Genomic DNA, 15,297 nt, shown 5'->3' on the forward strand with positions numbered 1-15,297 from the left:
TATAGGAGATGGGATGTTATGTTCCTGTATGAGATAATGGTGAGGCCTAATTTGGAGTATTGTGTGCAGGAAAGATATAAATATGGTTGAAAAAGTACAGAGAAAATTTACAAAAATGTTGCTGGGTCTGAGGGATATGAGTTATAAGGAAAGATTGAATAGGTTTGGACTTCATTCCTTGTAAGATTGAGAGAAGATTTGATAGAGGTGACAGTAGCTCAAATAATCACATGTTACAGTAGTGGTATTGCAGCAGAGCACCTTTGAATGCACAGCATGTCAAACCTTGAGGATGGGCTACAGTCACAGAAGACCACGGACATACAGTCATTGGGCTATTTATTAGGTACCTCCTGTAACTAATACTGTATGTTGTGAAGTTTGTTTTCTGGCAGTAGTACAGTGCAGAACATAAAAATAAATAACAAAAACAAGTAATTAAATAAATAATGCAGAAGAAAATTAGTAAGGTAGTGTTTGTGGATTCATGGACCATTGAGTGTGGGTGTGTAGGCTCCTATACCTCCTCCCTGATGGTGGCATTGGTAAAAGGGCATGTCCTGGATGATGTGGACTGATAGGTTAAAGGGGATGGACCAAGCAAAGATTGAGAGCTGCCCCATTTATCTTTCAAAAAATGGGAGAATTAATATAGTCAGCAAGTAGGAAGTGACCACAGCAGATGGCTGTGCCTTTGCTTATGATGAGAAATATTGTGTGAAATGGAGTCATAAAGCCCAGGGAAATCTCAAAGAAAAGAGAATTACTGTCCAAGTGAAATTTTCAATGAAGGTTGTACGAAGTTAATTAATAAACACCTTAAATATATTGAAGGAGGGTCATGCATTCCTTTATTCAGCTATTGTGCTATTATAAAGGCTGTAGGCTAGTAATCACATCGTAAAGGTATTTAGTCATTCACCATTTTATGTGGAATCATGCCCCAAAAATCCACCATCTACTGGTTGGCTGAATATATTACACTTTCTGTATGCACATTTGATGTTAAGGGGAAAAAATAATGCATTTTTGATACTTATTTTAAAAGAACATAGAATTGCCTGAAATAGATAGAGAAGCTACATATATTGTTTTCACAGGGCTTTAACTTCATCATCCTATCCAGGGCTCAAGTACACAATCCAAGATAACCCGTCACTGGAAAGGTCACGCTGTCAGACACAGAGAATTTAAAGTGTGATAACTGATGATCAGGTGTGATTCAGATAAGACACTGAAATGAGGTACAGTCTGTTGTCCCAGATGGAGGAGTTTCAATACATATTGATTATAGTACATTTCAGCACAGTACAGGCCTTTTAACCAACAATATTGTGCCAACTTTATAATCTATTCTAAGATCAATCTAACTCTCCCTCCTACATAGCCCTTCCTTTTTTCTATCATTCACATGCTGAGGTTCTTAAGTGTCCCTAATATATCTAACTCTACCACCACCCCTAGCAGTGTGTTCCACAGATCCAGCACTTGTTTATCTCTGACATCCCCCTATGCTTTCCTCTAACCACCTTAAAATTATGACCCCTCGTAGTTACCATTTCCACCCTTGGAAAGAAGTCTCTCATTATTCTCTTGTTCTTGCCTTTTATCATCTTGTACAGCTCTGTGAAGTCCCTCTCATCTTCCTTTGCTCCAAAGAGATAAATCCTAGCTTACTCAATCTTTCTTCATAAGACATCCGGACAGCATCATAGTAAATCTGCTCTGCACGCTCTAAAAAGCTTCCACATCCTTCCTATTATGTAGCAAACTGATCTAAACAGGATATTCCAAGTTTGGAGCAATAATTGAATTCACTATTTGGTAAATTATTTGTTCAATATTATAACACTATTTGTGGGATCTTGCTGTGCATACATTTACTCTTCTTGCTGCTATTGCCAGGCACAGAAATTGATTCACACCAACAGTTACAGCCACCAAAGGAGGCGATACATGGTCCAACAAACAGTGCAAATTATTGTCTGGGGAGCATTTTGTGCTCACAAGACCCTGTTGGGCATGGGTAATGGTTGGGTGTGTCACAGTAGCGCAGTGGTTAGAGTAACGCTACTACAGTTTAGGTGTTGGAGTTCAGAATTCATTCCCAGTGTCCCCTGTAAGAAGTTTGTACGTCCTCCCCCATGGAAAGTGTGGGTTTTCTCCAGATGCTCCAGCTTCCTGCCACTGTCGAAAGATGTATAGGTTAGTTGGTTAATTGATCATTGTAAATTGTCCCATGTTTAGGCTAGGGTTAAATCATGTCCTGCTGGATAGTGCAGCTCAAAGGGCCAGAACATCCTACTCCATGCTGTATTTCTAAATAAAAATAAAAATGTTGCAAGTCCGGCTCACTGGTTCATTGGTGAGCTGGTGTGGAGAACACCGGGATCCGTACTGGGTTGGGGGCTGGTCCCTCTCATCTGTGCTATCCTCCAGTATTTGCTCGGTCGAAGACGAGTTGGATTGCATTCATACGCAGTTGTACTAGTGCGTGATGAGGGCTACTGCACCGTTAATTCTCAGGCCATGACACTCAGGGACTTGGGCTAAATGTTTTTATGACTGAATATTGTTCTGCTATTGTAAAATTATGTGCTACAGAGTATGTGCTGTGTGCCATGCCTGACTGTTTGTACTGTGTTTTACTAATTGTCCCCAGAGGAACACTGATTTGTTTGGCTGTATTCATGTGTATGGTTAAATGACAAACTTAAACTTTCACAATCCGGCCTGTGCAATTCAGGCTCCAATGGTGCACTATTGGCAGGGCAGTTATTTCCTGCATATTAAGTAAAGAGGCAGGAAACTCATTTAGAAAAGTAGTTCAAAGTTGAAAGTAAGTTTATTATCAAAGTACATATACTACCCTGAGATTCATTTCCTTACAGGCTTTCACAGTAGAACAAAGAAATACAATAGAATCAATGAAAAAGCTACGGACAAAGACTGACTGACAACAAATGTGTAAAAGAAGACAAATTGTGCAAATACAAAGAAACCCAATAAATAAACAAACAAACAAACAGATAAATACTGAGAATGTGAGCTATAGAGTCCCTAGGTTGTGGAATCAGTTGAGTGTTGAGGTGAGTGAGGTTATAATGTTGATTCAGGTTGAAAAGAAGTAACTGCTGCTTTTTCTTAAGGACAGCAGCAAGATCAGAGCATGACAGGGGTGGTGGGGTCCTTGCTAATGGATGCAGCATCCATTAGCAAGGGGCAGCACTCCTTGTTGATGTGCTCACTGATGGGGAGGGCTTTTGCTGTGATGGAGTGGCAGTATTCCAGTAGGAGAGACAGTTGAAAGACACAGAATGGTGAGGGGAGAACCTGGATTAGACAAAGCAGTAAAATAAACCTCTCAAATATGGAATGTGGATAAGGTCACAGCAACAGCAACCTCTTCCATTTAAGGAGATGATTAAAGAATAGATTCATTTGTCATATGTAGATCCACGCTTCAAGACATACAGTGAAATGTGAGGATGTGCTGGGGGCAGTTGACAGGTGTCAAGTAGCTTTTTGTTCCAGCATAACATGCCCACTAACCCATACATTGTTACAGTCCATCCCGAAGTACATTTAAGAAAGTCTTTCCAGATGACTACACCTTCACAGCTGTTGAGGAGGGCATCTCAGCAATGCACAAAGCTCATAGACAATTCTATCTCCTCAGGACACTAAACAAATATAGAATGTCCTTGCCGACCAGTTTTTGTCCTCACCAATTTTTATTTATGCACTATAGAATGCCTCTTATTGGGATGCCTCACAGCTTATTTTGGCAATTGCTCTCCCTGAGACTGAAGAAATTGCAGGAGAGTTCAAAGTACATTTATTATCAAATACATATATGCATATATGTCAACGTATATAGCATACAACCCCAAGATTCTTTTACTTGCAGGCATTCACATAAATACAAAGAAAACAACAGTAAAAAAACAAAATAATAAGTAAGCAATAAATATCGAGAACATGAGATGAAGGGTCCTTGAAAGTGAGTCCATAGGTGTTGGAACAGTTCAGTGATTGATTGAGTGAGTGAGTGAAGTTATAATTTCTGATTAAAGAGCCTGATGGTTGAGGGGTAATGATGTTCCTGAACTTGGTGGTGTGGGTCCTGAGGCTCCTCTGCTTCTTCCCTTTTGGCAGTAGTAGGAAGAGAGCGTGGCCTGGATGGTGGGGGTCTCTGACGATGAAGCTGTGTTCCTCTGACAGTACTCCCTGTAGATACGCTCAATGATAGGCAGGGATTTACCCATGATAGACTGGGCTGTGTCCATTACTTTGAGCTTTTGAGTTGTGGACACAGCTCAGAACATCACAAAAACCAGCTTCTCCTCCATGGAATCTGTCCATACCTCTCACTGCTTCTGTAAAGCAGTGAATGTAACTAAAGACCCTCTCATGCAGCACTTGCTCTTTTCTCCTCCTTCCTATCAGGTGGAAGATATCAGCTCAGAAGGGAAGGAGGGAAAAGAGGAGAGCAGTAGCGATAGGGGATTCGATAGTTAGGGGGACAGATAGGAGGTTCTTTGGAAGAGATCGAGGATCCCAGATGGTTTGTTGCCTCCCTGGTGCCAGGGTCCGCGATATCTTGGATTGAGTTCTCAGTATTCTCAAGAGGGAGGGTGAGCAGCCAGATGTTGTGGTCCATGTAGGGACCAATGACATGGATAGGAAGAAGGAGGAGGTCCTGCAAAGAGAATTTAGGGAGTTAGGTGCAAAGTTGATGGACAGGACCTCCAGGGTTGCAATCTCAGGATTGCTACTCGTGCCACGTGCTAGTGAGGCCAGAAATAGGAAGATAATGCAGCCAAATATGTGGCTAAGGAGTTGGTGCAGGAGGGAGGGCTTCAGGTTTCTGGACAATTGGGCCTTGTTCCAGGAAAGGTGGGACCTGTTCCGACAGGACAGGTTGCACCTGAACTGGAGGGGGACTAACATCCTTGCGGGAAAGTTTGCTAGTGCTGCTCCAGGGGGTTTAAACTAAATTTGCAGGGGGAGGGGAACCAGAGTGTTAGAGCAGATAGTGAGGTGGAGGAGGATAAAGGTCATGTGAGAGCTGCAGGTATAGTGCATGGAGTAAAGCCAGATCTAACATATAATGAGGCTTTGAGGAAAGAGAAACAGATATTCCTGCTTCTGCTCAAAGGATGACAGTTTTTACAACTTTATTGGCTAGGAGAGCCATTTTGCTTAAATAAAAGGACAATCTTCACTCTTGATATGAAGAAATGATCCGGAGTGGCTGGAAAGTAAAACATTGATTTTAGATGTAATAAACCAATTTACCAGTTTAAACTGATTCTCCTGTAAATGCTCCAGCAAATCTGAGACTCTTCTGGCATATGATAGAGAGGATGTGTGGAGAGTGTTGCCCTTTAGTGGGGAGCCTAGGATCAGAGGGACGTCCAATTAGAACAGAGATGAGGTGGAACTTCTTCAGTCATGGTTAGTGAATCTGTAGAATTCATTGCCACAGACAGCTGTGGAGACCAAGTCATTGGGTATATTTAAAGCGAATGTTGATAAGTTTTTGATTATTTATGGCTTCAAAAGATTAGGGAGAAGGCAGGAGAATCAGGTTGAGAGGAATAACAAATCAGTCACAATGAAATGGTAGAGCAGACTTGATGGGCTGCATGGCCTGATTCGAATCCTATATCTTATGGTCTTATGACTCTGGATATTGTGAAAACTTCCTAGGCTGTGATTATTTGCATTTTTCTTGTTAAAAACATTTTATTAAGAGTCTGCTTATCCTTTTCTTTCAGCCTTTTTCTGAATTTGTAGCAATGTTTATTTCTGAAACTTGTTCCCAGTATTTTGAAGCTGGAGAGCAGGACAGGAAGAAAAAATAAGCTGTGCCATGCTATGTTTAGCTATTGTGGTGAACTACATATACCAGTCTGGACGCCCCCTGCTGACTGCTCCTGTGGCTCCTCCCACAGACCCCTGGATAAAGGCGATCGAGGCCTGGGGCCGGCCTCTCAGTCTCCAGGATGTAGTATGGTGGTCACTCACTGCTGGTTCCTTCTTCCAGTCAATAAAAGCCGATATCTCGCCTTTACGTCTCAGAGTGAGTTATTGATGGTGCATCAGCTATAGAATGAATTAATTGATCCATATTCACAGATGAACTGAATTCAAACTGATCCCATAGTGTAATTAAAAGTATCTTCAACTTAGCTCCAACATCTCCCTACACATTTCAAGCTATTTTGCATAAATAATTTTTAGTTATTTTTTTAACCATAAGACCATAGGAGCAGAATTAGGCTGTTCAACCCACCGAGTCTGCTCCTCCATTACATTATGACTGATTTGTTATCCCTTTCAACCCCATTTTCCTGCCTTCTCCCTGACTAATCAAGAAACTGTCAACCCCCACATTAAATATACCCAATGACCTGGCTTCTACAACTATCTGAGGCAATGAATTCCACAGATTCTATACCCACTTGCTAAAGAAATTCCTCCTCATCTCTGTTATAAATGGACATCCTTGTATTCTGCGGCTGAACATTTGGAATGTGACTAGTGTTTTCTGTCCATCAAGTTTGAGAAGGAGGTTATGACTATAAAAGGAGGAGGTTTTGGCTATATTAACATGTCAGCAATCATCAGTGAAATTATATAAATTAAAATGTTTGTGTATCTTATAACGATTGTGGATGGCAGATCACTTGGTATGACAATCTGGTGAAGATATTTATGTGGTGCGCTGAATGGGATTCTAAGTCACTGATGATGAAGGAACAGTTCTGAGATGGGATTATATCTACGGTGGAGATGTTCCTATTCCTTGAAGGTACTGCTGTCCTTCTGGTTTAAAGTGACACCACTTAATTTACATTCAACTCTGTTTGCTGGCCATGCTTCCGGTTATGTCACCTTTACCATTGAACAGATATTTCTATCAGCAGGTGTGCTACATTGCATGAACATCATTTTCTCCAATTTCCAGTGATTTTTTTACTTCCAACCCTCCCCCCCCCCGCCAACTTTGGTTCCTTACCTCCAATCCTCACCAGTCTGTCAACTTTCCCTGGTGCTGCTCCTCCTCCTTCCCTTTCTCTCATGGTCCACCTTCCTCTCCTATCAGATTCCAAATTCTCCTGCCCTTTGCCTTTTACACCTATCACCTTCCAGTTTCTTACTTCATCCTTCCTCCCTCACACACAGTTTCACCTATCACCTTGTGCTTGGGCTTCTGCTCCTTCCCCTACCCCCACATACATGTTCTGAAATCATCACCTTTCCTTTCCAGTACGGATGAAGGGTCTCAGCCTAAAACATCAACAGTTTACTCATTTCCACAGATGCTGCCTGACCAGTTGAGTTGCTCCAGGATTTCAGTGTGTGCTGTACCACATTTGTATTGCTTTGCTCTTTTGTTCAAAATATAAAGCTGTGCTGGAAACGGTGTAAAAGGTTATATTTCTACACTATTCTTGGTTGGTGCGACTGCAACAAAACCCAATTTCCCTCGGGATCAATAAAGTATGTCTGTCTGTCTGTTAAAATGGGTCAGTGATAGACTGCAGACATGGGCTGAGAAGTGACAGACAGTTCAGTCTGGGAAGTGTGAAGTGATATACTTCTGAAGGTCACATTTGAAGGAAAAGTACACAGGATTCACAGTAGTGTTGAGGAACAGAGGGAGCTTGGGTCTGTGTCCATAAACCCCTCAAAAATGACATGCAAGTTGAAGGCCTGTGCTAGCCTTCATTAGTTTGGGGTTGAGTTCAAGGGTCACGAGGTAATGTTGCACATCTGTAGAACTGTGGTTAGAATCCACGTGTTCAGTATGAGTCGCCTCATTTTAGGAAGGAATTGGAATCTTTAGAGAAGGCTTAGAGGAGATTTACCAGGAAGCTGCCTGGATGAGAGAAAATGTCTTATGAGGAAAGGTTGAGTGAGCCTGGGCTTTTCTCTTTTGAGCAAAGGAAGATGAAAGGTGACTTGATAGAGGCATAGATCAAGTGGACAGCCTGTGCCATTTTATTAAGGTGGTGAAGGCTATTATAAGAAGGCATGATTTAAAGGTAATTGGAGGAAGCTATGGAGGGAATGTCAGAGGTAAATTTTTATACACAGCGTTGGGTGTGTGGAACACTCTGCCAGGGGTTAATGGCAGCGGCTGACACATTATGGACATCCAAGGGACTCTTTGATAGGTAGCTGGATGAAATAAAAATGGTTCATTACGTGGGAGTAATGGGTTAGATTGATCTCGGAGTAAGTAAAATGGTAAGCACAACATTTTGGGCTGAAAGGCCTGTACTGTTTTGTGTTCGGTAGTTTATATTCTAACATTCAGAAACAGCTGCTTCCTCTCTGTCATCCAATTTCTAAATGAACATCAAACCCATGAACACTACCTTGTCTCTCTCTCTGCCACCACTGCGGGCCTCACTCTCCACCGTCTGCTATGGACCTCTCCTACACTTCATTCTCTGCCGAATTCACGCTTCCAAATGCTGTTTCTTCTCTTTCCTTATGTCCAAGGAGGATCACAAGCTCACCTGCCTGCAGCCCATGACACCCGGATCCCGACCCCTCGGACTTCGACTTCTCAGGCTTTCGGCAGGCCGAAGACCCATCCGCCTCTGACACTACCCAGACTGGAACCACAGCCTCCCAGACATGGGCACCAGCCCCTGGCGCGCCATGGACTCACTCGCTTCTGACTCGGATCTCAGTTCTGGTGTCCTGCAGGCCACAGGCTCCAACACCCCCAGCTCTAGATCCAGCTCGGACCCGAGATCCTGACCCTCTCCAGAACGGGACCATTATTACTGCCGCTGGGTCCTACAGCTCGTCTTATTCCTCTACTACCCCCTATCCGCCCCGCGACTCCCAACCTTCCCTCCACCTTTCATCCCCTCTCCATTCCTCTGATTCCTCATCCTTCCCTCAGCCCACTTTCACCCTCTAACTTTTGCCTCTAACTTTCACCCAGCCCTCAAATTCACTTGGTGCATCTTGGACACTTCTCTCCCCTTTCTCGATCTCACAGTCTCCATCTCTAGAGTCAGACCGTCCACTGACGTCTTCTATAAACCCACTGACTCTCATAACTACCTTGACTATACCTCTTCCCACCCTGCCAAATGCAAAAATTCTATTCCCTATTCCCAGTTCCTCTGTCTCCACCGCATCTGCTCCCAGAATGAGGCTTTCCGTTCCAGAACATCTCAAATGTCCTTTCTTTAAAAATCATGGTTTCCCTTCTGCTGTCATCAATGATGCCCTCATCCACATCTCCTCCATTTCCCACACTTCGGCACTCACCCCATCCTCCTGTCACCACAACAGGGACCATGTTACGCTTGTCCTCACCTACCACCCACCAGCCTCCGGATCCAGCATATTATCCTCTGCAACTTCTGCCATCTTCAACAGGACCCCACCACTAAGCACATCTTTCCCTCCCTACCCCTCTCCACTTTTCTCAGGGATTGTTCTCTCCACGACTGTCTGGTCCACATGTCCCTCCCCACAGATCTCCCACCTGGCACTTATCCCTGCAAGCATAAGTGCTACACCTGTCCCTACACCTCCTCTCTTACCACTATTCAGGGCCCCAAACAGTCCTTCCAGGTGAGGCAACACTTCACTTGTGTGTCTGTTGGGGTCATCTATTGCATCCGGTGTTCCTGGTGCGGCCTCCTTTACATCAGCGAGACCCGACACAGACTGGGGGACCGCTTCGTCGAGCACCACCGCTCCATCCGCCACAACAGACAGGATCTCCCGGTTGCCACCCACTTCAACTCTGCTTCACATTCCCATTCTGATATGTCCCTATATGGCCTCTACTGCCATGATGAGGCCAACCTCAGGTTGGAGGAGCAACACCTCATATACCGTCTTGGTAGTCTCTAACCCCTTGGTATGAACATCGAATTCCCTCCCCCTTCCTTCCCCCATCCCACTTTCACTCTGCCTCCTCTTCTAGCTGCCTATCACCTCTCTCATGATTCTGCCTTCTTCTATTACTTTCCCCTGCTTTCCCCTTACATTCCTTCTTCACCTCTCCTGCCTATCCCTTCCCTGCTTCCCCTCCCCCACCCCTTGATCTTTCCTCTGATTGGTTTTTCACCTGGCACCTTCCACCCTCCCCTCACCTTCTTTATAGCACCCCTGCCCCCTCCTTCTTCAGTCCTGATGAATGGTCTCAGCCCGAAACGTTGACTGCTCATTTCAACAGACACTGCCCGACCTGCTGTGTTCCTCCAGCATTTTGTTGATTTAACACTACCTCATTAATTTTGTTTATTTGTTTTTTGCACTACTTATTTTAATTTAACTGAAATAGTTAACTATAGACGCGCACATACACGCATGCGCGCGCGCGCGCACACACACACACACACACACACAAGCACACACGCACACACACACACACACACACACACACACACACACAATCTCTCACACACACACACATGCACATATATATATATACACACTTACTGTAATTTGTTTTTATTCTTCATAATTATTTATCATGTACTGATGCAGTTAAGTTAACAAATTTCATGACATACGCCAGTGATATTAAACCTAATTCTGATTTAGCAGGATTGGTGGATAGGACTGTCAAAAGAGAAATCGAATTAAATTTTCAGGTAGAAGATCCCTTGTCAGAATTGAGAAAGACAGAATTTACAAAAAGATTTCAGAGTTTCAGCATGTAGTTAAAACGTCAAAGTGATGAAAGATGCGCAACGGGAAGTGTGGAGGGGGAGGGGTGGTTATGATTGATGGTCTTATTGTAGAAATATTTATATCTCCAGGACCTAATGAACTAGCAGGCATGTATGCAGCATGGACTTAGAAAAACTCAAGTTCATGTGTACAGAGAGAGCTGGTCTCAGGTGAGGCAGCAATGAGATGTTATGTTCAACCTCATTAGCCCTGATGAACATGGAGAATAATTGCCTGAAATTTCCACTGTCTGAGAACAAGGTTCATCATCTGCATGACCTTAGCAGTGCCTGTTATCCCTGGGACTGACTTGCTATCCAACTCACTGAGTGCAAAGCAGCAGCACAAATGGAGGGCATGGCGCTAAAGAAAAGTATATCTGTTCAGCTTAAGAATGTTCAAACAGATGCAAGTCAAATAGGAGAGCTGAATCAAATCTGATCCCAAATGATGTGTTTTGAAAGGAACTTCAACTCAGTTGCAACATTTCCCTCCAAGTTTCAGGATATTTTACGTAAATTAAGCTTTAATTGTTTTCTTTAAAATTTGAATTGTGACCTGTACTTTCTTTCTATCAGCTTATTTATCTTAATTACTAAAATATTTTTAACAAAGTAAATGCCACAGTCTTGGAAGTTCTCCCAATATCCAGTCATCGGATTGTGCTTGGCAAGTGTCACTATGCTTCTGGCTCCCACAACTTACTCATTATAAACCCTACGACTTCGTCATGTAAAAATAAACCAGAGCACCTGAGGGAAAACCATGTAGTTATGGGGAAAATGCACAAACTCCTTACAGGCAGCAACGGAAATCAATGATCGCAGGTGCTGTAAACTGATGCGCTAACCACTCACTCTGACAGAGGACTTTAAGATTTCTCCAAGCCTTTACAGTAAAAACCAGTTAAAATTAATAAATTGGTTTATTATTGGCACATGTACATAAATACAGTAAAATTATTGTTTTGTAAAGCAGAATGTGAGGCCAAGAAGCCATATTATTGTAGAAGAGGTCCATTCAAATGTCTGATAGCAGTGAGACAGAAGCTGTCCTTGAGCCTGGCGATGCGTGCTCTCAGGCTTTTGTATTGTTTGCCTGATGAGAGAGGGAAGAATAGAGACTGCTGAGGATATAGACATTTAAAAGATTAAAACAAATAAATAATGCAAAAAGAAAAATAGTAGTGAGTAACATTCATGGGTTCAGTGTCCATTCAGAAATCTGATGTGGTGAGAAAGAAGCTATCCCTGAATAGTTGACTGTGTACGTTCTGGCTTCTGTACATCCTCTTTGTTGGTAGCAATGAGAAGATGGCATGTCCTTGGTAATGGGGGTCCTTAATGATGGATGCTGCCTTTTTAAGGCATCGCTGCTTGATGCTGCAGATGCTAGTGCCCATAACAGTACTGAATGAGTTCCCAACTTCCTGCACCTCCTTTCAATCCTGTATAGTGGCTTCCCCATACCAAACGGTGATGCAGTCAGTTTAGAATCCTCCCCACAGTACATCTGTTGAAATTTGCAAGTGTCTTTGATGACATATCAAATCTCTTTGAACCCTTACTGAATTAAAGCTGCTATCATGCCTTCTTTGTAACTGCATCAGCATGCAGGGCCCAGGTTAGATACTCAGAAATGAGATTTCTCACTCTTTCCACCACTGATCCTTCAATGAGGACTGGTGTGTGTGTCATTGTCTTACCCTTTCTGAAGTCCACAATCAATTCTTTGGTCTTACTTTCGTTGAGTGCAAGGTTGTTGCTGCAACACCACTCTACCAGCTGATCTAGCTCACTCCTGTAGGCTTCCTCATCACCATCTGAAATTCTGCCAACAATGGTTGTGTCATCAGCAAATTTATAAATGGCATTTGAATTGTGCCTAGCCACATTCATGGGTGTAGAGAGAAAAGAGCAGTGGTCTAAGCACACATCCTTGATGTGCACCAGTGTTGATTATCAGCGAGATAGAGATGTTATTTCCGATCTGCACAGACTGGTCTTCCAGTGAGGAAGACAAGGATGCAGTTGTAGAAGGAGGTTCAGAGGCCCACGTGTGATTAGAATTGGAGAAACAATTGAGTTAAATGCAGAGCTGTAGTCAATGAACAGCAGCGGGATTTAAGTATTAGTATTGTCCAGGTGATCCAAGGCTACCTGAACAATGAATGAGATCACATCTACTGCGGACCTATTCTCAGGTTGGAAGATCAACGCCACATATTCCGTTTGGATAGCCTCCAACCTGGTGGCATGAATATCAATTCCTTGAATGTCAGTTAACTTCCTCCCCCTCCCACTTCTCTCTTTTTCATCTCCATTCCGTTTCCTCTCTTAACCCTTCTCTTCTCCTCATTTGCTCATTAGCCCCCTATGGCGACCATCCTTCTCCCCTTTCCAACGTTGGCATATCTTCTTATGGTTATTTCTCTAATTGTACTGATCTCAGGAGATGAGGAATGTAGATGTTACCATTATCCTGACACCTGATCAATGTAACAGATAATTACTCCAGCCCAAACATTCTCACAAGCCAGTCACTTCTGTGCTTCCCCAGTTTTAATATTTATTTATTTACTGAGATGCAGTGCAGAATAGGCCCCTCTGGCCCTTTGAGCACTCCCCAAATTAACCCTAGCCTAAACACAGGTCAAGTTACAATGACCAATTAACCTACTAACTGCTACATCTTTGGACTTTGGGAGGAAACTGGAGCACCTGGAGGAAACCCATGCAGTCAACTAGGTGGATATATAGACGCCTTACAGATGACATCAAAATTAAACTCCAAACTCTCAGCTGTAATAGAGCTGTTCATGCTAACCACTGCACTACCACGCCAGCTTTTGATGCTGGCAACTGATTTTGCAGTATTCACACATTTATTCAGTACATTCCTTCCTTTCTCTTGTGCTTCAGATGCTTACCAAATTACTGTGAACATGGAGGAGTATGTTCCCAGTCCTGGAGTATGTTCTACTGTAACTGTACAGGGACCGACTACACTGGAGCCACCTGCCATAACTGTGAGTAAACATTGTGAGACACTTCACTCTCATATTCTTGGGACTTTTAACAGCTCAGTAGTTCCAAGTCAGATCGTGTTATTCAAATGGTTACAAGGATGTTTTCAGATCTCAAGAGACTGAATTAGAGAGGGAGACTAGACAGACTTTGTTTAATAGGAATCTGAGGACATTATTTTCACCCAGAGGGTGGCCAGTCTATGAGATGTGCTGTCACAGGAAGTGGTTGAAGCAGATACATTAACATCATTTAAAAAGTACTTGACAAGGATACGGATAGTAAAGTTTTAAGAGAATGTGGGTCAAATATGGACAATACAGACCAGTTAGATGGATGGGCCCCATTTCCATGTTGTATGACATTATGAAGCACCGTGATAGCATAGCAGTTAGTGTGACACTATTACAGCTTGGGGCATCAGATGTTAGTGTTCAATTCTGGTGTTCTCTGGAAGCAAGTTTGTATGTTCCTTACTGTTTGCATGTGGGTTTCCTCTGCATACTCTAATTTCCTCCCACAGTCCAAAGAAATACCGGTTAGTAGGTTAATTAGTCATTGTAAATTGCCCCATGATGAGATTAGTGTTAAATCAGGGGCTTGTTTGGCTGTACAGCTTGAAGGTTAGATCTCTAAATAAAATTAAAAATAAATACTGTATGAGACAGTGACACCTTTCTTTGGAGTGTAGGAGACTGAGTAATGATCTTACAGAAGTACCTTCTTTTTTATTTTTTGGAAACAGCATGGTAACAGGACTTCCCAGTCCAAAAAGCCAATGTCTCTCAATTACACTCATGTGGTTAATTAACCTACAAACCCATACGGATATGGGAGGAAAGGAAACCCACATGGTCATGGTGAGAACATCAAGACACCTTACACACTGCGGAGGAACTGAACCCAGGTCACAAACACTGTAAGAGTTCTAACTGACATACTGCCGTGCTATCCACAACACCATGAGAGGTATGTTCAGTGAATATCAGCAGCATAACCCTGACCCTAACCTGAATGCAAGTTGAGGAAATCAAGAACTAGGCAGCAAAGGTTTAATATGAAAGGGGAAAGTAATAGATACTTGAAGAGTTACAGTGATAGGTATGTACTATCAAAGTGCTTAGGATTCAAGATTCTAGATTGTTTGATGTCATTTCCTGTACACAGGTGTAAAGGAGAACAAAATAATTGTTACACTGGATCCAATGCAGCACTAAAAAAAAAATAAAGAACACAGTAATATTAAAGTCACAATAAATATATAGGTAAATACATAAGAAAGCTTATATCTATACATTGATTATGTGACCATAAAGCATCAGTACAAAAGGTGACTGACAGGAATTAATAAAGTAGTAGTGGAGTTAATGTGTGGAGGTATTGACCAGTCTTACTGCTTGGGGTAAGTAACTGTTTTTGAGTCTGATGGTCCTGGTCTGGATACTATGTAGCTTCCTCCGTGATGAGAGTGGGACAAACTGGCAGGTTAAATATTTAGAGAACTGCATGGATAGGAAAGTTTTAGAAGGATGTGGGCAAAGTGGAC

General features: G+C 42.7%; 1 protein-coding gene across 1 annotated transcript in view; it reads left to right on the plus strand.

The window, feature by feature from the left end:
* Positions 1 to 15,297, plus strand: part of LOC132394271 (contactin-associated protein-like 5) — a 977,958-nt gene that overhangs the window by 201,199 nt on the left and 761,462 nt on the right. Inside the window, exon 8 of the mRNA XM_059970196.1 lies at positions 13,647 to 13,753. Coding sequence (XP_059826179.1) covers positions 13,647 to 13,753 — 107 coding nt within the window. The remainder of the gene's footprint in view (positions 1 to 13,646; positions 13,754 to 15,297) is intronic.

The sequence above is a fragment of the Hypanus sabinus genome, chromosome 5 (genome assembly GCF_030144855.1).
Source record: "Hypanus sabinus isolate sHypSab1 chromosome 5, sHypSab1.hap1, whole genome shotgun sequence".
Lineage (NCBI taxonomy): Eukaryota > Metazoa > Chordata > Chondrichthyes > Myliobatiformes > Dasyatidae > Hypanus > Hypanus sabinus.